At 40.7% G+C, this 24,298-nt stretch overlaps 1 protein-coding gene across 2 annotated transcripts in view; it reads left to right on the top strand.

The window, feature by feature from the left end:
- Window positions 1-24,298, top strand: part of LOC134143099 (VPS10 domain-containing receptor SorCS1-like) — a 300,888-nt gene that overhangs the window by 91,043 nt on the left and 185,547 nt on the right. For both annotated transcript variants that reach the window (XM_062580829.1, XM_062580831.1), the window contains exon 2: window positions 3,023-3,090. In XM_062580829.1, coding sequence (XP_062436813.1) covers window positions 3,023-3,090 — 68 coding nt within the window. The remainder of the gene's footprint in view (window positions 1-3,022; window positions 3,091-24,298) is intronic.

Raw genomic sequence — 24,298 nt, forward strand, 5'->3', positions numbered from 1 at the left:
ATAACGCAGAGGTATATAGATCAGTGTTTCTGTCAGGTAAGAAGTGTTGTGCCTTTTTAATTTACTGCAGTTTTAATGGGATAGAGGGGAAGAGAAAATATACAGCAACCTGGCACAGAGAAATGCAAAATAAATTAGTAGCAATAGAAATGGTCTGGTGGTTTATGTCCCAAATGTAGGAGTTGTTAAAGGAGCCCATCATCTTGAAAGTTGGTAATTATTTTTTAAGGCATTAACAAAAGAGCAGGCTGAAATGTTTTGCTGGAAACTTTTTGCTAAAATTACTTTCCTGTACCTCTCTGCCCGCAAGGTAATTGTATTCTGGAAGTGTCTGTATTGGCAGGAGGGAGAAGCTGTTTATTAAAAGAACTAATAATACTTCTAAACCTAGATACACTTCCATTCTGACTAAAGCTAAAACTTTTCATTGAAGTGGTAGGAATTGTGATTAGAAGTGGAATTTGAGGTCCCTAGTCTGACCACCTACTCAAGGCAGAGCTATGATCATCTATATATCAGGTCAGCAATGGTTTTATCTAGCTAGATTTGGAAAAATTCCAAAGATGGAGGTTCTGCAGATCTTCTAGGTAACCTGTTTCCTAATGTCTAGTCTGACTCTCCCAGGACACAGCTTGTGATCACTTACCCTACCCATATCACTGCCACAACCAAGAATAATTTGACTTCATCGTTGTAACTTCTTTTCAAGTAATTATGGGCTGATTCTAGATTGTTTTAATTTCTTCTAGACTAGAAAAACTCGGATTTCAACCTCTTCTTGTAGGTTGTGTACTTGCTATCTTGGTGGCCCTCCACCTGTCAGTTCTTCCTCAATTTCTCCATATTTTTCTTGAACTGATGGGCCCTCAGAGGGGGATAACTTCCACTGAGCTCCAAGTGATGGTCTTGATAATATAGCCCAGTATGCAGTTTGCCTTATATGTGGTGAGAGAATTTTTTTTGGTTTGTATTCAGCATGGCATTCACTGTAATCTCCAGGTTCTTTTTAGCATGACTAATACCTAGCCAGTTAACACTCAGCATGTACCGATTCAAGGGGTTTTTCTGCCCCGGGTGCAGAACTCTCTACTTAGCGTAGCTGAGCTCCATGAGGTTTCTGCTAACCCAATTCTCAAATTTCTCAAGGCTCCTGTTCTGAGTGCCTCCTGGTCATTCCCTCCTCTTACTAATTTGGTATCATCTACAAAGTTTCTTAGTATCTCATCAATGTTGAACAATATTAGTCCCAGTTATAAACCCTTGGTCTTCTGCTTGTTGCTAGTTTCCAGCTACATGTTGAACCATTGATTGTTACTCTTTGGCAGTCCTACTGGTTTTCAATCCATCTCAGCAGGTTTGTGCATGAAGGCACACCCTTGTTTGGATGTCTGCTTGATAGTGATGGGCAGCTTCAGACATACAGAGGTATAATCCAGGATGTAAGCTTGTACAGCCAAAAAATGAGCTTGGTTTAAATTCTTCCCTAGTGATTGGTGCATGATCCTCATTTCTTGCCTATACTATTTGTATTTCAGCTATTCAGCCCTTACAATGAATCAAAAGCCTGCTAGATCTCCTGTCCTTTTCAGATTTCAAGGGAGGCTGAAAACAAGAGTTTGAACTATTTCCAAAATTCAGTAGAAATTCAGGTGGGGATGCCCATTCTATTACACCATCAGTGTGTTTTTAAAATGAGCTTTCTGTTATTGTTCCCATCTCTGAGTACTTACCTGTACTAAATTCTGTTCTGCTGGAAGATGCATATAGCTAGCTAAGAATTGTTGAGGCTTTGGTGTCTGAGGATAGTATTAATGTTTTCTGTTACAGTTGAGGGGTGGTAAAAGGCAACACTGATTTCAGCTGGAGGCAGTAGCTGGACAGTTTCTGGTGGAAGTGTGTGTGATTCAGATTTTGTTGAAAATTGTGTGAAGGAAAGAGAAAGGACAATAGTGTCAGGCCCACCTCTACAGACTTTGCTTTTCTGACCTGTGGTCAGCAAAACATTGTCACTTTTCCTGTCTCCTTGCAGTAAGATCTAGTGATTAGAGCCTCAGTAGTCCAACTGATGGCAGTATTTTAGAGAGAGTGAGGAAACCTAGGCACAATCTCACAAACTAATACAGACACGTAGCAGGAAAAGGGCATTCACATCTCTTCTGAGAATCCAGAAGGAAGATTCTGTTCCTTCAGCTGTTAAAAGCTATGTATTTATCAGTAGAGCTGAAAATAGTGTTATGATTTTTGTTAGTTTCATTTGATTGGAATTGCTTTGAGGGGGGCTCACTGCTTGGCAGTGTTACCATGCATGTGCAGATGCACACACAGAAGCAAGAAGTCTTTTCCATTCTGGGTTATCTCAGGTTTGTAGGGCTTGGTACTGAAAACCTAATTTATTAAAGGATGTGCCAAAAGTACAGTGAAAGGAATCCCTGTATGTGTGTGGCTTAGAGATCTAACTGAAACTTGGGGCAGCATTTTGAAATCTTGTATTTTTCACTGTAGAAGCTGTTCTCAAATGATTTTTAGTGAATATTTCTAGTGAATTGCAGTCTTTAGGGGATGGCTGCCCATCTGCAGTGTTCTTCGCCTTTTTTCCAAGAAGAGGGACATAACTGGAGACAGACCAATGGGTTATCCATGCATGGGCCACTGCTGCAAAGATAAACAGTTTTAGCGCTTAGGAAACAGTCAACATTTCTACTGTATACAGCAGATCCCATCTTGTATCCTGTGGTATTGTCAAACGTGCAGCTTCTTCCCACTTTACTCTGCTTCCTAGGTAAGGGAAAATGAAGAACCTGTTGGCAGCATCGTGCAGAGAAGTTGAACAGGGAAAGGTCTGATTGGTTCAACATACACCTCTGCAAATACATCCCATGTCAGTTTGGGCAAATGCTTTTAACAATTCATTCAATTATGTTGAGCACCCATTAAAGGAATCCTAAGCTCTCCCTGGGGTCATTTCAGTTCTATGAGATTGTAATTGTTTCCGACTAACCATGATTTCTTCTTTTGCCTTCAGGTAATTCTAATTCTGACAAAGCTGTATGACTACAACCTGGGAAGCATCACAGAGAGCTCTCTTTGGAGGTATGAAGATAAACTGAGTTAATAATTACCACCTTACTTAAATAGGAACAGTCCAGTACAATTCTTTTACTGAATTTAATTGTGTGGGTTTTTTTTTGTACTGGAAGGTTTGTAGCTAAGCCTTGTCTCATATCTGTTCCTTGTACTCAAGGATGAAGAGACTGAAGTCTGATTGTCATGTTCATCTAGATAACATATTTCATGAGCCTGCTGTCATTTAATTTCTTCTTTATCATCTTTTTCAGAAACAAGTCAACCCATTAGTTTATTTTCAGAAGCACCTAGTAGCCTTAGGCCCTTGTTTGTAATAAATGATCTCATGACTGCCCTACTGTCTCATACAGTCCTTATGAAAAGTCAGTGTTATGACTGTGAGGGAGTACTGTGAATAAAGTTTGCTCAAATGAGTAGTAAATTTCTGTTTGTTCAGGACTGTTGGTATTGGTACTAGTTCACTGATTTCCACTTGTGTGATTATGTCTGTTGCAGTGGTTTATAGGGGATGCTTTGATACTTCAATGATTTCAAAGCAACTCATGCACTGTGTGAACCAAAGGAAAGAATTGGGCCATGATCTATTTCTTCAGGCTATTATTTGGTTTTGAGAGTAGACATTTGAGTAGAGTGTGGTTATACCTACTAAACTCTTGTGGGCAGCCCAGGAACTTTGTATGCATGTCACTAGAGAGATGCAGATTACTGTCTTGATGCAAGAAAATGTTGGATATGTTGAAACTGGAACTTGTGAGAATGACAGACTTGTTTAGGAAACAAATTTCTCAGATGCTAGGAAGAATTTTGGGTCAGAAGTAGAGAATAAGCTTGCAATTCAAGGAACTGGGCAGGGGTTTAAGGGCATAGGAGGGATTTGACCTGGAATGTCTTCAAAACCTAGAATGTGCTCTACCCACAAGCCTGCAGAAAAAGCAGCATCTTTCCCAGCCCTGGAGAAATTTAAAAATAAAAAGAACAAACTAAAACTTCAAAACTTCTAGGGTTTATGCTGAAGAGCAGCAAAACCTCAAAAGTATCAGTATTTTGTGGGACTGGATAAGCTGTTGCTCATCTTGCTCTGGAGATAATTAGATCTTTCCATTTAATACATATTGCTGCTAGGACTGGATATCAAAAATGATCCAATTGCCTCTACTGCCTTTGTCTTTGCTATGGTATGCACACTAATAATGATATGCTCAGCCTGGAGTCCTTCAGGGCTGTGGCTTTGGAAATATTTTCTTCAATGAGCTTTGGGCTGGATGCTTCATTTCTCAATGATTTTGAGAGATAATATTTGTAAACGTAAAATCTATCACTTTTTTTTTCTTCTTGCCACACTCAGTCGTTTCACCCTGGGATATCTTCTTCACTGTTTCATCCTTCATTGGTGAAGGCCTGGTGTTACACCATATGGAGGTGCCTCCTTCCCTATTGCAGACAGTGATAGAGCTACTTTGCTTATCTGATGTGAGGTAGGATTGTGCTGAAATACTGGTTGCAGGCTGAAAACAGGACAGCCAAATCAGAGTGGGCAACATCTCTTGTTTTGTGCCCAAGTTCACACATCTCAACTCTGCTGATGGCCTTATGCTGTTGCCCATTTCAAAACTGGCTTCTGTGGAGCATGCCACAGTGGCCTAAATCTTGTTCTTGATTTAAAGAGAAGGAGCTGTGGATGTCACTAAAGGATGTATCAGAAGCTAAGGCCTTGATGGAAAAACAGCTATAGGTCTAGCAAGTGAGTACAACATGCTTTTCTGGACTTTAGACAGTCCTAATGTCAGAATGTGCTTAAGAATATAGGAGAAACTATGTTGTTTTCTCTAGTTCAATATCCTATCTCCAACAAAGCAGTCTAAAGAAGAATATGAACAGGATTATCATATCTGATACTTCCTCCTAGTAGTCTTCTAGCCTTCATTCTTAAGCTTGAAGGTTAGGGTCCTTCCTCACCTTTCAGCTTAATTTTTATCTAAGTCCTAATTCTTTTCTATGTTTTTTGGATGCATTAGGATTTTTTACTGCATGAACTAGCTTCCTTAACTCCCTGAGCCTTCAAAAACAATTTAGCACCTGTAATGTCTTTTAGCATGGAGTTCCTCAGATTGTTTGAGGAACTATTTGGTTTGTTCTGAACCTATCAGCTCCAGATTCACTTAGCGCACATCACTTTTTAGACAAACTTTGTTACACCTGTTTGCCTGGGCATTCTGAATTTCTAGGTAAATACTTTTGACTGGAAGAACTAGGACAACTAAAATCAACCCAGTTATCTTTGTACTGTTTCACTATTTTTCTTGATCCATTCTTCAGTGTTCATGATTGTGAATGTTGCTGATGCACTTCATTTTCATATCAATCTCCTCTTCCTGTTGTCTTCCATAAGCTTCAGGTGGTTGTGCTCTGCTCCATCCTGAGTCTGGATCTGCTTTGATACCCCTGCATATTTGGGCATGTTTTGGGGTCACTAATAAATATCCCTGTGAAGATACCAGGACAGCTACTCTGTTCTTAGTGTAATAGAAAAAAAAATGACAAGATGGATATATCTTATTATTTAATGCACCTGATGGAGGTTATTGGCTTTGGCTTCTCCTAGCTGTTTAAGTGACATGTTAATTTAAATCTTTCTGCTTGTTTAAAAAGGATAGAAAGGAGGAATTGAGAGAGGGGGAGAAATATATTCTGCCCTTTAATTTATTTCATGCCTGAAGGTTTGTTGGGGAATGGAAGAAAGCATGATCTCATGTCTGGTTTGATTTCTGATGTCAAGAACTCTGTTTCTGAAGGATGGAGGAAAAAAGTAATTCTGCAGGTACCCACAGCTGAAGAGGAAACTCTGGCTTAAATATATGACAAAGAAATACCACTCTCGCCTCCTGTGCAGAGTGCATTCAGAAGGGTTGATGAATGATGAGGGGCTGTTTAGAAGCATATCACAGCCACGAGTCATTTGTGTTATAGCTGGTTATAAGCACATCTGTCATTTGAAGGTGTAGTTGGGTGATTTAAGCAGTCCCATGACTGATGGGACTGTAACTATCTATAACACAACTATGCCACAGCCTACAAGATACGAATCTATCTTTTTTATAAACACACTACTTCCTGCTAGGATGGTGTTTCTTTGTAATTTTTCAGCCAGTTTAACTCCAGCTGGCTGCAGTGCTAATGGACGGAGATCATCCTTCCAAAAATACCGATGAATTAAGAGACCACTGGTGGCAGACATGAAGGCATAAAATTCAGTAAGAGAAAAGAATATATTTACAATCTTCTAGAGAGCTGAGACTCAGGAGCTCACCAGGCTTTTTGGGTGGCAAGTGAGATGCTACTTCTGTATGCACTAAATGAGACTTCTCATCAGAGTGGACCTGGTTTTAATTACACTTATCTCAGCAGACCAATTCCACTGTTCTGGATTTTTTTTTGCTCTTTTTATAGAGAAGAAAGAAAACAAGGTGGAGAAAAGATTCTGTCACTGAGCAATTAACTGAGTATGCTTGTTTTATTTTTCTTCCCCAAGATATCTTGCAGATCAGAGGATTAAGCTGTGAGTTGGAAGTATGGTATCCATGAGCCACAGACAGAGGTGGAGGAGAACTAATTCTTTTCTTCTCCCTTCTATTTATGTAAATATGATTGCTCTGGAGAGATGTGCAGGAATCTTTACTTCAGGGAAAAGGTCTGACAAGCAATGAGTGCTGCAGTTTCCCTCCATGCCTTCTTACAGTTCTGTATTTAGTCAGGAAGGAATAATTTCATGGAACTTGCCAGGACCACAACAGTGTAAAATGAGCAATAATTAGACTTTGCTTTTGAGCTAGTAAGTAGAAAGACATAGAGTTTGCCTGGCTTGATCGTTTATGTTCTAAACCCAGATTTGTTGCTTTGCTCTGGCAAGTTCTTGATGGTCCTTCTTCTTTCTGACAATATGCCTATACTGTGAGATCCCTGTTTCAAGAGTGCTCAACACTTTCAGCCTGTCCCCTCTTCTAACCTAGGGATTGTGTTTTTTTTTTTTTTTTTTTTTTTCCCTTTTTCTCTCTCCTCTCTAAGGAAACTTTAGCATATGCCATAAAAGAATCTCAAGGACTCTGAAAAATATCTATACCTCATACAGATCTAGCATCACCTTTCCATAGATAAAGCAGGAGATGTTAATATTTCCTATTTTTTCTGGAGACTTTGAGTGGATTTAGCTAACAGGTATTTGCAACATTTTGAAGATCAGCAGGTGCTAAATATTACAGATGTTGAAACAAGGGAGTTCTAGAACTCCGGGACTCTGTTTCTAGTTTTGGCATGGCCTTGTTGTGTAAACTTGAACGTAATTCTTTTAACCTTTCTGTCAGTTTATTCAGCTGTGAAGCCAAGCAAATATTTACTTATCACCTGAGGCTTGTTTTAAGACTTGGTAAATTTATGTTTCATAAACACCTTGCTGAACATGGGTAAAAAGGTATCAGAAGTGAAGAGTCTTCAACTGGTCTTCCCCTGACCCTCCCCCCAGGATGCTGAGTTTGGAGAGAGGCAAAGATAGACATATTTCTGGGACTGCAGGTTGCTTTCTAGTTTTGAGGATGTTTGAGAGGTGCAGAGGGGTTTAGAAAAGTGGTAGTGATAGATTGGTTTATAGCTTTTTCCTGTATTGACAGTTGTCTTCTAGGAAGGCTGGATGCAATGCTTCCTGTCATTTCAGAGATATTAGATTGTCCTCCCTTTTCATCAGTAGTCACTATCTCTTGATTTCTTCTGTCCTGTTTCTCCGGGATCTAGATGTCCTGTGGTAAATTTGTTAGATTTAGATGTATGCACTTGTCCCACCCTCCAACACCATTAATGGACATCATCCTGTATCTCTCTCCCTTTGAGAAGGGAACTTAGGCATGGAAGTCAGAAGAGAATCAGATCCCTCAGAGCATCTCTGTCTCTTGGTGTAGGAACAGCCTTCATTTCTACCATGGGAGAACTTGATGAAGTAAATATTTCACTGAGTGTTAAGTGCAAGAACACCACCTCTTGCTCAAGTAATTGTGAACAATATGATTTGGGGTGACAATTTATGCTTTGTGCTCTTCTGCTATTGGCCATTGGAGACAGGATGTTGGGCTAAGGTAGACCTTTGGTCTATTACCAGTGGTGTTATGTCTGCATGATGAGTAGTCTCTTGATCATTGTCATGCACAAGAGCCTTTTGGAGAAAACACTTGCTGATGGGAACAGGCTTGCATTAACATGTCAAACTATGAAAGGGATAAATGGAGTAACTGGAATGTGTTCCCTTGCAGCCGCTATAGCGGGAGTAGCCTTGGGAGAGGTAGGTGTAGACTGAGGAGCTTATCTGAATAAAAATCTCATAAAATTAGCCTGAACGTATCTGTCAGTCCTTTCATTCTGTCTCTTGAATTCTGTTTGTGAAGTCCACTTGTCTTGTCTTTGTTTACCTCAGCTCTGTGCTTATAGATCTATACTTTGAAGCCCGACATGTTTACACTTGTTCACGCAATTTTCCTGCTTATGTATGGAAGAATACCCTCATTCAAATCAGGGTTATAGCTGCCCATGTCACATTCAATGTTGTTGTTGTTGTGTTTCTAAAGACTTTCTTTCTCTAGATTTGAGGGTTCTTACAATAGGAGACTTGAAAGGTTGGCAGTATTTTCTTGCTTCCTTTGCGGAGAATTGCCAGGGTATTTTTATTACTGTATCCATTGCTCTCCCACATTGTTTTTTTCGTATCTGTTTTGTAAATGGGCTGTTCTAAATTCACTTTTTGTTTTTCAACCTGCTGAGCCACATTAATAAGGTCATAACCTATTGCTTAGTGACACAGCATAGTCTGCAGCAGCAAAAAAATCAGCTCTTCTAGCTGGAGTAGGTAGGAGAAACAAATTCATATGAGAGCAACTGAGAAAGTAGGGGGAGGAAAAGTCATTAAGTACAACTTAACCAGCATTTTTGTAGGAAAGGAAACTTGAAAGAACTATTTGAAATGCTTTTATCCATAAATATGCTTCAATTGCTCTGTGTGACTAAGTCACTTTCCCTAACTGATTATCAGAGCTTGATAAACACAGTTAGATTATCTCCCATGGGCATTTACTGAAGTTGTAACAGTGACATTTCCTTGTCTTTATTTATTTATTTGCACTTTCTCTCCTGCAAACGTATGAACCACTGGCTGCTCTCTATATAGGTGCCTGAAGGCGTTTGGGGGCAGGGGAGAAGAAGAGTGAGTTTGCATGCTCAGCTATTCATGAAGGAAGCAGCAGCATCTTATGACTGGAGTGGGAGATCTGCCTGTATTGGAGGCAGGCTTAGAACATGGATTTCATGCACTGACTGAATGAGGATCAGAGCCACAGCCTTTTCTGTATTGCATGGGACACTGCATTCAGCCCCCAGAACTTTTAGGGACTTTATAGTTTCTATGGCTGACTTTTTTTCTTTTTTTTCCTTCCCCCCCCCCCTTTTTTTTTTTTTTTCACAAGAGAGAGCTCATGTGTTGCTGTTAGTCACCAGAGCAGTAAACTTCTAGTGCAGCTAAAACAACTTCTAGCTGGTTGCCAAATTTTCCTTGGTTATTTTACCTGCTATCAAAAAGAATTCTATTAAAGCTAGGGAGGAACTCTACCTAGAAAATATAAATTGTAGCAGATGCTTCAGTAGGTCTCAAATTAGCAAGGCATTTAAATCTTACTGAATTCTATCCCATTCTTACCTCCCTTGAAGAACGAGGGTCGGTATAACTCTTGCATTTTGGGGCCTGGCTTTTGTCTTCATTTAGTCAACAGCGAATGAGTTGTGCCTTAACAGGCAGGGAAGGATCATACCTTGATACTTTAAAGGATCAAATTTAGTTCAGGATTTAGTGATATGCTTCTCGTGGCCTCATCTGCATGCATAAAATGTTCAACATTAATGAAGATGCAATTTATTAAGCATATTAAAAATCTATTCTGTTGCAACCAGGCATGAAATGTAGCATAGCAGTGTTACCAAATAAATCAAAAAGAACAAAACCCAATTCATTTGCTACATAAAAATCAACATGTAAATCAAGATAATGAATATTAATATATAATATCCTTTAAATAACAGATATACAATGTCCATGCCGCTTTATAGACACATAGTGTTTTAAATGCAACTTGTCAATTTTTCTTCTGCAAATTAGAAGACAAACTCACACATCTGTTTCCCAGATTGTGCTTGTTTTCAGAAATGATACTGGTAAAACATAGCAGAAGTACTCTGGTGCATGGGGTGCACCCATATGTTCTGGCTGTATAATAAATACTGGCAAGCTAGACAGGAGCTCATATGCAAGAGGAAAGACAAGTAACACAGTAGTTAATGGTTTTTAAGCACAGAACAAAATATCCTTTGTGTTCTGCTTTTCCATCTTTTTTGAATCTGTGCAGTCTCTCCTTCTGCAAAGCTGGGCAAAATTGTGCTTATCTTTTCAGAGGGATATATCTTCCACTGATTACAAAAAGAAAAGGACATATTTAGGGCTAATCTTGGGTAAATCTGAACTACTCAAGTTAGTTACACTACCTTGAAATTTGATCCCTCAGGTAGTCAAGTATGTGGCACAGGTATTTCTGTATCTGTGCCTTGGGACAAAGATTATTATTACTACAGAAAGGGCCAGATGTATCACTAATTTCCTCTCAGAGGATGTGGTGAAACATCTGGAAATCCTATGCTGTAAAGATTCATATTTAAATATGCACCAACTTTGCCATTTTCTATGCAGTATAAACTGACAAGTCTTTTTCTCTAAAACATAGTGGTTTGCTTAGAAGTGGCCTTGTCTGATTTCTCTAACCTACCAGATGAGAGTTGGATAACACAACAGGAGAAGTAAAGCCCACAGTTAGCTTGCGTCTTCCATACTGATAGCAAAGCCAGCTTCATAGCCTTATCCTGCCAGCAGCTTCTGTGCCTTAGAAGACAGGGTCATGCTTAGCGGCAGTGGGCTGGTCTTCCTAATTCAGAAGCTTAGTGAGGGAAACCTCTCCCTCTGTGCTGCTCGTTAGGAAGGCCTCGAGTCTTTCCTCTGGGGACGTTGGCTGGGGCTCCAGATCTGTTTGTGAGCACCAGTCATTTTTACTAAATGTGCTTTGCAGGGAGCTAGAGCTGTTTATGGTAAGGAAGGTTCGTTTTGCCTCATGTCATGCAGATGTCCTGACTGTAGCAGGTTCATCTTGTACCCTTGAAGTCCTTAGTGCACTCAGTGCTGAGAAAGTTTGTGCCTCGTCCAACAGACGACTTGAGGGAGACTTGATCCCTGGTGAACAAGGCTTTAGCTTCCACAGCTCTACTTCTTTGTATGAAGGTTTGGGGAGGTGTGAGGGTACTTGGAAACTTTTCTTACTTGGCTCAGTGCCTCCCCCTGCTATTGCATTAAGTCATTTTGCTGGTGAGATTCATTAAGTAGTGGGTGAAGATGCATCAGGATGATGACAAGCAATTACACTCTAAACTGATCCACTGCATTATCAGTGTGTGTGTGGGGGGGTAAAACATCTTCCTTCTCCTCTTATTCCCTCCAACCCCAAATAAATTTATTCTGTAAGGAAGTTGCATGAACTTTTTCCTAACATACATTTTACTGCTGGGTATAAAGATAAAACCTCTCTTCAATTATCTTACTACTTACATAGACTGTACATCTATGAGAGATGCTGAATTGAAAAGTAATAGGAATTTACAGAGAAGCCACATGTATTGTGTATTAAATGACTTCATAAGGAGAGATGGAGAGATTTTGATATTCGATCTTCCCTAAAGGCAAAATGCTTGCACAAAGATAGTGGTGTTAATTCTGCTAATTTGTTAGTGCTACTCTATTACAATGAAGCCATGTACATATTCTCTGCGTATGTTTGTTCCCATACATACCCTCCTGTTTTTCCTTCAGCCGGAGATCCTGGTGTCAGGCTCATAATCTCTGCTTTTCTGTAGTGGGAGAAAAAACAACTTCTTGGTGTTTGTGTAGTGAAAACAGAACTGAAAGTCTCCCAACTGCTATACAAATAGAATCATAGAATCAGTAAGGTTGGAAGGGACCTCTGGAGATCATCTAGTCCAACCTCCCTGCTCAGTGGGATCACCTAGAGCATGTTAGGGTTGCATCCAGGCGGGCCTTGAAGATCTCCAGAGAAGGAGACTCCACAACCTTTCTGGGCAGCCTGTGCCAGTGCTCCCTCACTCTCACAGGGAAGAAATTCCCCCTCACGGTCAGGCGGACCTTCCTGTGCTTCAGTTTCTGCCCATTGCCTCTTGTCCTGTCACATGGGACAACTGAAAAGAGTTTGTCCCTGTCCCCTTGACACCCTCCCTCCAGGTACTTGTACACATTGATCAGATCCCCCCTCAGTCTTCTCTTTCCCCAGGCTGAAGAGGCCCAGCTCTCGCAGCCGTTCCTCCTAGGGCAGATGCTCCAGCCCTCTGATCATCCTCGTAGCCCTATGCTGGACTCTCTCCAGTAGCTCCATGTCTCTCTTGTCCTGGGGAGCCCAGAACTGGACGTAGTACTCAAGATGAGGCCTCCCCAGGGCTGAGTAGAGGGGCAGGATCACCTCCCTCGACCTGCTGGCAACAGTCTTCCTAATGTACCCCAGGAGACCATTGGCCTTCTTGGCCACAGGGGCATATTGCTGGCTCGTGGTCAACCTGTCATCCACCAGCACTCCCAGGTCCTGCTCTGCAGAGCTGCTCTCCAGAAGGTCAGCCCCCAGCTTGTACTGGTGCCTAGGGTTATTTCTCCCTAGGTGCAGGACTCTGCCCTTGCCCTTGTTGAACCTCAGGAGGTTCCTCTCTGCCCAACTCTCCAGCCTGTCCAGGTCTCTCTGAATGGCAGCACAGCCCTCAGGTGTGTCAGCCACTCCTCCCAGCTTGGCATCCTCAGCAAACTTGCTGAGGAGGCACTCTGTCCCCTCATTCAGGTCATTGATGAAGAAGTTGAGCAGGATGGGACCCAGTACTGAGCCCTGGGTTACGCCACTAGCCACAGGCCTCCAGCTAGACTCCACGCCACTGAGGACAGTCCTCTGAGCTCTGCCTTTCAGCCAGTTCTCAGTCCACCTCACTGTCCACTCACCTAGCAGCAAAAGGGGAAATCCCAAACATTTATTCTGAAAGCTTATTACCTGAGATTTTTCTTCCTTCCTTGAAGTTGGTAGGGGAGGGTACATATGAGGGAAACATCAGAAGAAATTGGCAGTTATTTTATGATATATGAATCACTGATGTTGGAGAATAGAACAGAATTGAAAAAGATTTGATACTTTTTTTTTTAAGCTCAAGTATTTTAAGGGAGCTTGTTAGTAATTATATATTTGTTGGGAAGACTAATCAGGATGGAGGGAGGTTTTCTGTGCCAGATAGGTTTCTCCATGAACTAGGAGCGCAGGTGCTTGGCTTTCATCTTAAAGACATGTTGGGATTGAGGCTGTGCTCAGGCCAGGCACAGCCTTGAGCCTGGCTTGCTTACAAACCACTTGAATGCACTGGTTACTGGCTTGTATGATTGCACTGTCTGATCCTCCCTTTACTTTCAAAGAAGGCTTTAAAAAAGCTTTTCTGTTCTGCTAGGGACAACAAACAAATTTTGTTGGCTTTTTACAGAACTGGAATTTTCCAGCTCTTCCTTTTGGTAATGCTCCAAAGTTGCTCTGCCTACTAACAGACTGGGAAAGAAGACATTCATCCCTCTGGAGTGAAACTGGGAGCCAGGTATTGCCCATCCCCGGCAGAGAACCATATTGGGGTGGCAAGGACACACATGAACTGGGAGGCAGTCTGCGGGGATGCCAGGTTGCTTGTTGCTGATTAAAAGCTGACAGTCTTCACTAGCAGGCAGAGTTGGAGAGCTTTTTGCAGTTGCGGGCTTTAAAACAGACTTGTGTTCAGCTGCCAGATTGATAGGGCCTATAAGCACTGAGGAGGATGAGATTGCCATCAACATTGGGCCTGCATTGTCCTTTTGCATTTGAATACAAAACTAAATTTTTAAAAGTAAACTAAAAGGGAGGCCGGAGGCCAACAGAACTGAATGCTGGAAACTCCTCTGTAGGACAGGAGGATAAAAAGCAGCTGTAGGCAAGTGTGAGATCCTATTGTGCTTTGCCAATGAGTCACTGTGTTGCTGATAGTTTAAGTGTGTTTACATTTTTCTGCCCCCCTCAGATGGGAGGGATGAATGTAGGAGGCTGAAAAACACTTTCAATCTCTTCTATTTATTTCTCTTCTGCTTGTAGGAAACAACACAACTTCTGCTTAGATCTGGGAATTGAGAATCACAGCTGTGAGTCCGGGTTTTCCTACATACAGCTTTAGGCAAGTTCCTTCACTGTATCATGTGTGGAAAATGAGGTTGTTACCTGTCTATCTGCATTAATGGACAGACTTTTAGATGAAACTCACTTACAAATACCAGTCTTAGAGTAGGGGGGGAAAAAAAGCTACTGCGCTTACAGTTTTCATCCATACATAGCTGAAGACTAGCAGAGATTTGGCCTATGCTTTATCAAGCCAAACAATTGGTATATCTAGTCTAATATCTAAGACCATCTTGAGAAACTCTTGGTTGTCCTTGGGTGCTCAGCAAGTTGCCATCTTTGGGTGAAATACTGATGTTTTCAGTTGTAAAATTCTGCCCTAAAGGAAGCTAATTGTTGTACAAGGGTAAGAAAAGTGTTTCAAAACCAGTCTTTAATAGTCAATCCATCTCTTTGCAAGGAAGGATGATCATCAACACAAAGGTGGATTTATGGTAATGAACTGTGTGTCATCTCATAGGGGATATGGGGGAAGCACTAGAGATGGCAGCAAAAAAAGTCTCTATTAACCTCACTTCTAATAGTTGCTTCATTATGAAGATATGAAACGTCTTTCATCTCCTAGTTGTATTTTTATCTTCTCCCTGGCTCCTCTATTTTTATGATTTCTGGGAGGTGAGGGAGGCAAAAACACAGCCCTTCTTTTTCCTTACTCTCTGGTGGCCCTGCTTAATTGGCAGCAACATCCTTCCATGATATACACTAGGTAAGAATGTGAATTTTTTGCATGATTTTTTCCTTGGTTTTGCTAGCTAGAGCTTACTAGAGTGGCCTGCTGTTTCTACTAGCCTGCCTCTAGTAGCAGCAGATAAATGATGGCTAATATCACTCTTAAGCTCTCAAAACAAACCTATTGCTGTTGGAATAACTCTTTTTCTCTAGAGAAATAAACTTATGCCCTGAAGCATCAGTTTTGATGACTTGCCATATTAATGTGTGTAACTGTAAGAAAATATAGGCTATAAAATTACCTGACCCTTTCCAATAAACACATCTGTGGTTTGTGAGACTCTGACCTTTTCTTGCTCTGAGCAGTGTGAACTGACTACGGGCATTGTGAAAATATCGTTTCTCTTCATTTCCCTGCCAATGTTCGAGTGAGGATGTGCTCTCTTATGAGGCAGCGTAGAATTTAGAGACTAGTCAGGATGACTTCAGAAAACCTCAGTAAATTTCCCTTTTAAGTGTTGCCTTTTCAAAGGCAAATGGTCTTATTCTTTGTAATTTCTCTGTGTGTGTTAGCAGCTTTCACAATGCTGTTTTGTAGGAAAAGCACATTACAATCTGAGTCTGCTTTATCTCTGGTGAAGGAGCTAAAGGAGGAAGAAGACAATATACTTTTCCTGCAAAGTCCACCATCTCCTCAGCACGTGTGCACTGTAAATTCAAAATGTGGATGTTACTCAAATAAGTGTAATGTCACAAGTGTTTTAATAGCCTGTGATTTATTTCCCTAAGTGCTTTGTTAAGATGATGCACAACAGTGAAGCCAACTGCAGTCTTGGGAGAGACTTGGAGGAGTTATTTTCTATTTCCTGATTATTTTTTTTTCCCCTTAATACAATAATTTGCTTGCTCAGGCTGAAAAGCACTGTATTCAGAACAGGAATTCTACTACTTAATCAGCCCAGTTTGAGACTGCAGCGTGTAGGTGTATGAACGAAATACTGTGATACAACAGAGCTGCGTGGTTCGGAGGACAGGATACCAGCTGGGATTGGGAGACTTGTTCTGTTTCTGGATGGGTTTGTGGATCAGGCTATAAGATGGTGAAATAGTTGATTAGGTGTAAACGAGAAGCACTGAACTCGTGTATCTTTTTAAAGTCAGCTACAAGCAACATTTTCCTAGCAAGATATTTCTAATGACATTCTATAAGGTTAGTTCTAGGTGCAGTGATATAGGATGTTTTTGACTTTAGTAATAAATCTCCTATAATTTCCAAGTTTTAAGACAGGCAGGGAAGATCTGAGGTAGTTTTAGTGAGCAATATGGATTACATAGTAAGCTGAGCCTATTCAGAGAAATGTTTTAGTCCAACTAAGCATAATAGTGGGATAAGGGCTCACATTCATCTTTACAGCATAGCAAAGAGCTGCGACCAAACAGTGTCTAGGAGCTGGAAGAGGCAGAGAATTGAACACTTATGTTCCCTTGTGAAGGGATCAAAACATACTGCTTTAATTCTTGGGGTATGTAAGCTAAGGAGCTGGAAATGAATTTTTAAGAATTTAAAACTACAAGACAATGTTTATCTTAATTACAACACACTGACTTGTCATGAAAAACTTTCCATGACAACATATTTTCTAGCAAACTGTACACCTGGAATGGGACAGAAAAGAAATTGAAGGCATACTTACATCACACGGTTAAAGTGTGTCTATGTACTGGAAACATTCTGAATGTGGCTACTTAAGGACACCATCTATGGCCCAGAAAGTCACAGAATGCAAGCTGTTGGAGGCTGGGAAAACATTCAGTGGGGATATTTCATGCTTCTTGAGGTCTTACGCGGGTCCCTGTTGACCATCATCAGAAAGTGTACTGAGCTAAATGTATTTCTGCTCTGACACGAGTTGCCCACCCTGATATAGTTATGAGAGCAGAGAACTCTGTATAGGTGAGTTGACTCTATGAAAGCGTTCCTGCTGTGACTTGATTGCATTTCAGACCTAAATTTGCTCATTTATATTTTGCCAAGATAATTATATTCATTCCAAATTATTCAACTTGGCTTAAGGCTACCTGTGCAAAATGTTGTGGTTTGAATTAAAGAATGGGACTAAAATATTACATTGAATCTGAAAGTCCTGATCTGAAATTGTATGAATACCTAATGATCTCAAAGGATATTCTGGGACATTACAGCATTAAACGTATCCCTCGGGTCATGTACGTAGTAAATGCTTGAAATTGCAGGTGAGCCAAGTTTAGTGCATGTTTACAAGAATGGTGCCTTGGTAGGTGAAACCAGGAAAGAGAAAATATATGATGAGTGATGGAATAAGGTGAACAAAAGATTGCCCGGACCAAGTGAAAAAGGAGGAAAAGTACTGAAGAGCAGGAGAAAAAAAAATCTAGTTTTTGAGGCAAAGAAGCTTACACATGGTTAAAGTTGCAGAGGTTGCATGCGGAGTCAGCTCTTCTGCTTGTAAAACTTGTAGGATGTCACTGACTTGAGTGCTGTGGATTTAAAAAAAAAAAAAGTGTTTTCTGTGGAATTTATTTTCAAAAATAAGTTTCTTAACAGCAAAATGTTTCATGATGTTGAAGAGATGACTGGGTTTTTACTGGGATGAACCTTCCAAAAGTGATTTGTGTGTGTAAATGTTTAAAACTTATTTGTAATTCTTAAAGGATATAAATCAGAATAGTTTATTTCAACTGACTTGAAATGTTTTTTTGACTTCCTTACTCTGAAAAGAAAGGGAAAAAGAAGGGGGGGGTGTTGTTTTTTTGTTGTTGTTCTTGTTTTTTGTTGTTTTGTCTGTTTTGGTTTGGTATGGAATAAAATGAAAAATCTAGAATTATTGATGGGTTCTGGTCTTACAACAGAGAAACTGCATGGTGCAAACCTATGAACTGAATCCAAAATCCAGATATGCCTCATTTAGCAGAAGAAAGTTCTTGAGGCTCTTAATTCTGTTATAATAGCTATCAGTGTAGCTGCTTTATTATGAAGAATCCCACTGAGTTGACAAGAATTTTTCATTGCATAAGGAGAGTCTGCTTTAGTTATAAGAAGGGCTACTTGTCTCCAGTGTGAACCTGCAGCAGAAAAAGTGTAAGAATATGGCAAGAATGTGATGATACTTTTCTCATGTAGCTTTCCAGCTAGTGATCTCTGGCTTCAGAACTGTTTTGAAAAAGACAGTGATCTAATAGAAGTGTGTGTTAAACCTTGATGAATATATTTGAGGGCATTTGTATTTTCTTCTCTAAATATATCCATCCTTTAAACCAATACAGACCTTTAATATCCAGAATTGTAGACAGCTCAAAAGCACGTGGTGGTTCTTGCCCTGTGTCAGCTGCAGGCGGGGCTGAATTAGTGCTTGAGAAGTGAAAGGGTCCAGTGCCTTTCAGGCATCTAGTTTCTTTTCCTTACACCTTTTTATATTTGTGAAGTCCTACTGTGTGATGAATGCAAATTCACCCAGCTATATTTTATCTTATAAAATGAACTTGGCGGTTGTTGTGTTGGTTTGAGTGCCCTATGGAAGTGAAAAAGAGGCAAATGGCACAAAATTGCATTTGTGTACTTTTTAGGGCAAAGAGCTCCATAGGGCAGATGGAGACCAGAGAGTCTTTGAGTTTTATTAATCGCTTTTTAAGCTTTGCATTAGCCTTTTAATGAATTGATACATTAAAAGAGATGGTTTTGGAAAGCTCCGAAGCTTAGATATTAGCTTACTAGGATATTACTGAGATAAATTTGTTAGTAAATTTCTGTAAACTTGTGTGGCTGTCTATGCTGCTTACTGAAAATTAAGACTTAGTATGGAAGAATAAAGTAGCTGTGTTTTTGGGTGTCTTCAGCTCTGCATTGTTTCCAATCTGACTATATCCCTGTTGTACCAGAAATGTTTCTTAGAAGGCAATGATCTTGGCTCTGAAGACCGATGATTCGATACAGCAGTGACTCCTGTTTCATTAGTGTGCTTGAACTTACAACAGGGACCTTCTTTGCTTGGTAACTAATTTAAAGGTCAAAATGGAACTCAGCTGTGATTGCTGTGCCCTTTTCTGATTGAATCTGATGAATCTACCTCATCCCTCCCTGTTTGATAGATTTGACTTTTCATGAACTAAGGAACTGTTGGGAAAAGTTGTCCTGCAGCTGGAGATTGTAATTAAATAGCAAAGAGACTTCTGGCAATAACAGATGAAAGTAGCCTCCTCACCCCAAACCTAACACTGTAGGAATCTTGGTCAGAAAGGGAAAAAGCAGAGAATGCCAAAGCTCTAGCAGCTGTGCCCTCTGTTCTGTGAATGAAATCTGAGAGACAGACTTAGCTTCTGCAGAACACACAGGTTCACTGTCTGATAGGATGGGTCAGATGTAGGGATTTCTCCACTTTGCTCGGGAGACAAGGTTAGGCTTCTTAATCTCCAAAGTAGCATTATGCCAGACAGAACTACCTCTGAGTTGTATGATAGTTGTTTCATTGTTTGCAGCTCGGCCTCTGTGTTTTGCATTGATTTGTGTGGAATGGATCTGGTCTGAGTAGCATGGCAGATGCAATGCTGGCAGCCTTGTAGCTCATAATATGATATTTAGAGCAGTTGTCCAAGAAAGGCCAGGGAAGATGCAGCACTGTGAGGATCAGTGCTATGTACTGTGGCTGATGACTACATTCTTTGAGAAAATAGAAGCGTAGATTTCTCTTCATGACCTGGTTACGAGAAGCATGGGGGATGTTTAGGTGCTAACTGATGCAAAACAAAATGCCTGACTAGTCCACAAAGTCAGGATCTCCCACCTTGTATCTTGTATCATCTTGCCTCTTTCAGCAAGGTAGGAATCCTTCAGGCCATGGTGGGTGCTGAATGCAAGTCTCTGACTCCTTAGTCAGAAGCTCCAACCGTTAGGAAATACATTGCTTTTTGAATGAAAATGTCTGTCACTGCTCTACTTGGTGCTGGGATCACTGCTAGGTTGGACAGGGGATACTTGAACTCTTCTGATCTTGCTCCCAAGGACTTGGATAGAACTTAGTTGAGAATTCCTCCTTGGAATACAGAGGAGCTTAGGCAGGAATTAGGCATTTTGCTCCTCAGAGTAGGGTGGTTCTGTGCTGGAAGGGAGTGTGGAGGAGGAAGTGTGAATTTGAAATCTATAGAGTTTTAAGGACCAAGTATAGGTGTTCAGTGGGTTTAGAAACCAGAGGGGCTTGGAGGCTGATTGTAGCAGAGACTTCCCCTCCCCCCACCCCAAACTTGCCTATCTGTCTTGTTTCAAAACCAGGCTTTTTGCATTTTGTGACTAGATCACCCCTGCTATGATCTGGGGAGTCTGGAATCTACAGAAGGGCTCCTATTGACTGAGTGGAGCCTTTAATTCCGAGTCAGTCTCCATTGGTGGCAAAATATATTTTTACTGATGGAGAAGAAAGCTGGGGGAAAGGGGAACACATAGTTATTTACCATCATTATTCTCTGTGGCTTCAGGTAATGTCATACACAGCATAATACCAATACTGCTCCTATTTACTTGCCCTTATGCAGGAAGTCCCTCCTCCCCCTAATATTAAGCAGAAGTGGATTGTTACAGCAGCACCAATATCAGTAGCTTTAAAAATCTGCTCTTGATGGGAGGATTTCTGTTACTTTGGGAAAAAAAAAAAAAAAAAAAAAAAAAGGCCGTAGCTCAGTCTTGGCAGATAGAGAAACTAGACATAAGACATGTGGTGTAAATCTGGCTGCATCATTCCATTCAATTTGGCACCTGTTCTATTGCACATAAGGAGCTAATGTCTTCCAGCTGCAGTTAATGAGCTTCGGATCCATCCAGGAAGGGGGGGAGGATACTGATTGTATCATCAAAATCTCAGATGTCTTAAAGCCTTAATTTACATGTGTATTTGACCTACACCTGACAGTCATCATGTATATACCTTAAGAGTACCCCACTGTTCGGGTATTATCTTGTTTTCCCATAGGTTTGTCTCTTCCCTTTTGCTCCAAAATGCTGCTTCTGTCTGTTCTCTTTACATCTGTCCCTTCCTCTCTTAGTTTTAAGAAGTTTAAGCTTTTCTCTGAAAGCTGCATAATAAATTTATATGCTCTTACGTGCATAAGAACTTTGTTGAATGCAGAGATGCTGAAAGTGTTTTTCTCAATCCGTAAACCTCTAGCAGGCTTTCTTGTAATTATATATGAGAATTAGACTCTCATTTTTGCCTTTGGAAAGGCTGCTATAGAATGCAGTAAGCTTTGGTTGGACTAGTTTTTCCCATCCAAAGAGAAGAAATGTTGTTTTCTATTTTGCTTTTTCTGTGCCATCTGTAAATATGTAAATTGAATTACTGCTTGTAAAATAGTATGTTTCTTTGTTTAGGTGGCATCTGCCAGTTTTACATATATTTCAAAGGTAGCCCTTGTACCCACGTATCTGTAGTAACACAGGTGGATACAGCAGACAGGTGAGCCCCATGCAATGGAGAGAAGTTTTTGGCTGGCACATCAGGCAATGAGACGCAGCTTGCTGCTTACTTCTGGTGGGAGGGGTTCACACTGTCTGCTGTTGGTGTCTGATTTAGGAGAGATTTGAAGTGTATGAAAAGGGGCAAAAGTTAATAGAGATTTGTGAACCTACAAGTCTCCGAGCTTACAAACTCTGATGCCTCAACAGTGTGAATACGCTCACTGCCCAGGGGACTGGAGATGGTAAGGCAAATTCTAAGGAAGAATTTGAGCAAGGGCAAAAGAATCTTTTTTTTCTTTTCTTTTTTCCCTGTGATTGGCAGCTGCTGTGCATAAAAATGGGTGCAAGTGGGAAAGTATAATCAATGGCCAACTAAGGCTGTTAACTTTGTGTTACTGGGATCACTGTGCTCTCTGGGAGATAACAGGGGAAATCATCGAACATCCCACAATAACGTTCAGATTCCCCCGACCAAGCTCAAGCTCTGCTCTGCAGCTAGGTGCCATGGCCTCTCTCTTGCTCTGTTATTTTGCCTAGCGGGTGCTGATGGTTGCCTTACATTTTAAGCTCCCTGATGCATGGGTTCGAGAGGCAGAAGAAAACTTGTAATGTTGCTGTATAGGTAGGGGAGAGATATTGGGGAGATGAATCTTGTCTGCACAGATCTTGAGCTGACAGTAGTCCTGCTAAAAGAAACAAGCTTGCTGTTGCTAATTCATTGAACTTGCAGAAGAGTGTGCTTAAAAACTCAGCTACCTCTTAAACATTACTCTGTAATGTCCAAATGCAAACATTGGGATAAACTGCCAACTAGAAGTCCAGTTTCTCTGTATAAGAAATGGGAGCAAGGCTGGCAGTATAACTTCTCTACTGACAGTGCTCTATGAAAATGAGGTACTTCCACTGGAGACACTAAATTTATTGGCCTCCTACTCAGACAATCTCTCTGTCAGCAGTATCAGCTAGGGTTAATATTCAGGGGTACAGTAATGCTAGAGTTGCTAGAGTTACCTTTCCGCTAGTCACAGAGAAGGCAAGTAATAATGCCTTCATGCAGCATAAAAAGACTGTTCCATTAGTTAGAATAGTAGACTAGGTGTGAGTTAGTCTGGAGATGAAGGAACAGCTCCAGTCCTGGTTCTTCAGGCAGGGGTATAGGTTGGTTACTTGCTCATTGTGTTCCAGGACTATAATTTGCTGTACTCTAGGCTGACTGTCTGCAATTAATAATTTGTTATGCTCAGTTATCAGTGCTTGCCCTAAAGTAGGCGCTTTATCGCTGAATTGCCCACTAGTGTTGCAGATCAACTTGCCTAGCGTTTGCCACAAGAATCATTTCCTCCCATCTTCACTCCTAATTTTCTAAAGGAAACTTTACTCTCAGATGCTGTTTCGTTTTCTGCATTACTCTCTCCTTCAGCCAAAGGTAAATATTCCAATAGCTCCCAAAGGTGGGCTTTCTTGGTCCCCTGGTTCATTTTGGAATAATTCCCCAGCTGATACCAATCACTGGGATGACTACAGGTATGCTGATTAGCTGCTCTGACAGCTATGTCTAATTAGCTGAACTGATATCTTCCTGAATACCCCATGGAGCTTTTTATTTGAAGGTTTTTATTTAGATGAGCTAGGATTTAACCATTGTGTGGAAGTCCAGTGGACAAAGACGATACAGCTGCTGTTTCAGTTTGGTAGGCTTAGTTCAGGGAGGCAAAAAAGACATCACACTTCGGGGTGACAGTGCGATTACTAGAGTGTTTCCTTTTCCCTTGTTTACTTTTTCCATGTAGAATAAGTACAGTTCCTTCTCCTGCTCACCTTCCCACAATCCTCAGAAAATAAGAGTTCTTTCAGGCTGAAGCATATAGGTAGAAAAAAAATCATGAATTTGACCCTGGCTGTCCATTACTTGTGGATAGTTGAGTAACACCACATTTGGGAATGGTGACATTTTATTCTTCCATGATTATCAATGTGGCTGAAGAAATCTTGGTAACATGCTCTTTTCTTAGTGTTCACAACCACTGGTGAATACAAAGGTCAGCTTCCTTAAACTAAAGGTTTTTTGTTCAAACAGTAAGAGAAAACGTTTAGAAAAAACACTGAAATCTCAGGGTGAAAGCATGCCTGGCATATCCAATGGTAAAGTAGTTCAGGATAACATTTTGTAGCTGTATCTGGTGTTACAACAAGAAATTTGGGGGTATGCAGACTTTTTTCCTCTCTCCCTTCTTGTGTGCCTCTCCCAGAATCCCTGTTTCACTTTTCTGCATTTCAGTGACCAGGTCCTAAAGCCAGTCTTGGGACACTAATCCCTTCTTTGATGGTTGTAGTTTACAGTATTTTTATTTTGGAATATTTATCCCACTGGGATACCTCTCTGAGGGTAGTCTGAGCTAGCTTGATGGATTGTATTACGGTTCCTCTCCTGCAGACCCAATTGCTCTTACATTCCCAGGTCAGAATCCTTCCTCTACCTGATTTGGTTACTGTCCTTTTCATGACTTTGAAGTGCCCTTCATAAGCAATAGCTTTTCCTGCGCCTTCCTCTTCTCCTTGCTTATTTCCTTCATTCTCTTCACTAGCAGCTTCTCTCTTAAATACCACTAATCTCTCTTGGAGCAAACATCTCATAAGCCAAGCCATAATATACTGGTAAAGAACCACCCCACATCTATTATGTCCTCTAAACATCATTTTGAACTAC

Source organism: Rhea pennata, chromosome 7 (assembly GCF_028389875.1).
Source record: "Rhea pennata isolate bPtePen1 chromosome 7, bPtePen1.pri, whole genome shotgun sequence".
Taxonomy (NCBI): domain Eukaryota; kingdom Metazoa; phylum Chordata; class Aves; order Rheiformes; family Rheidae; genus Rhea; species Rhea pennata.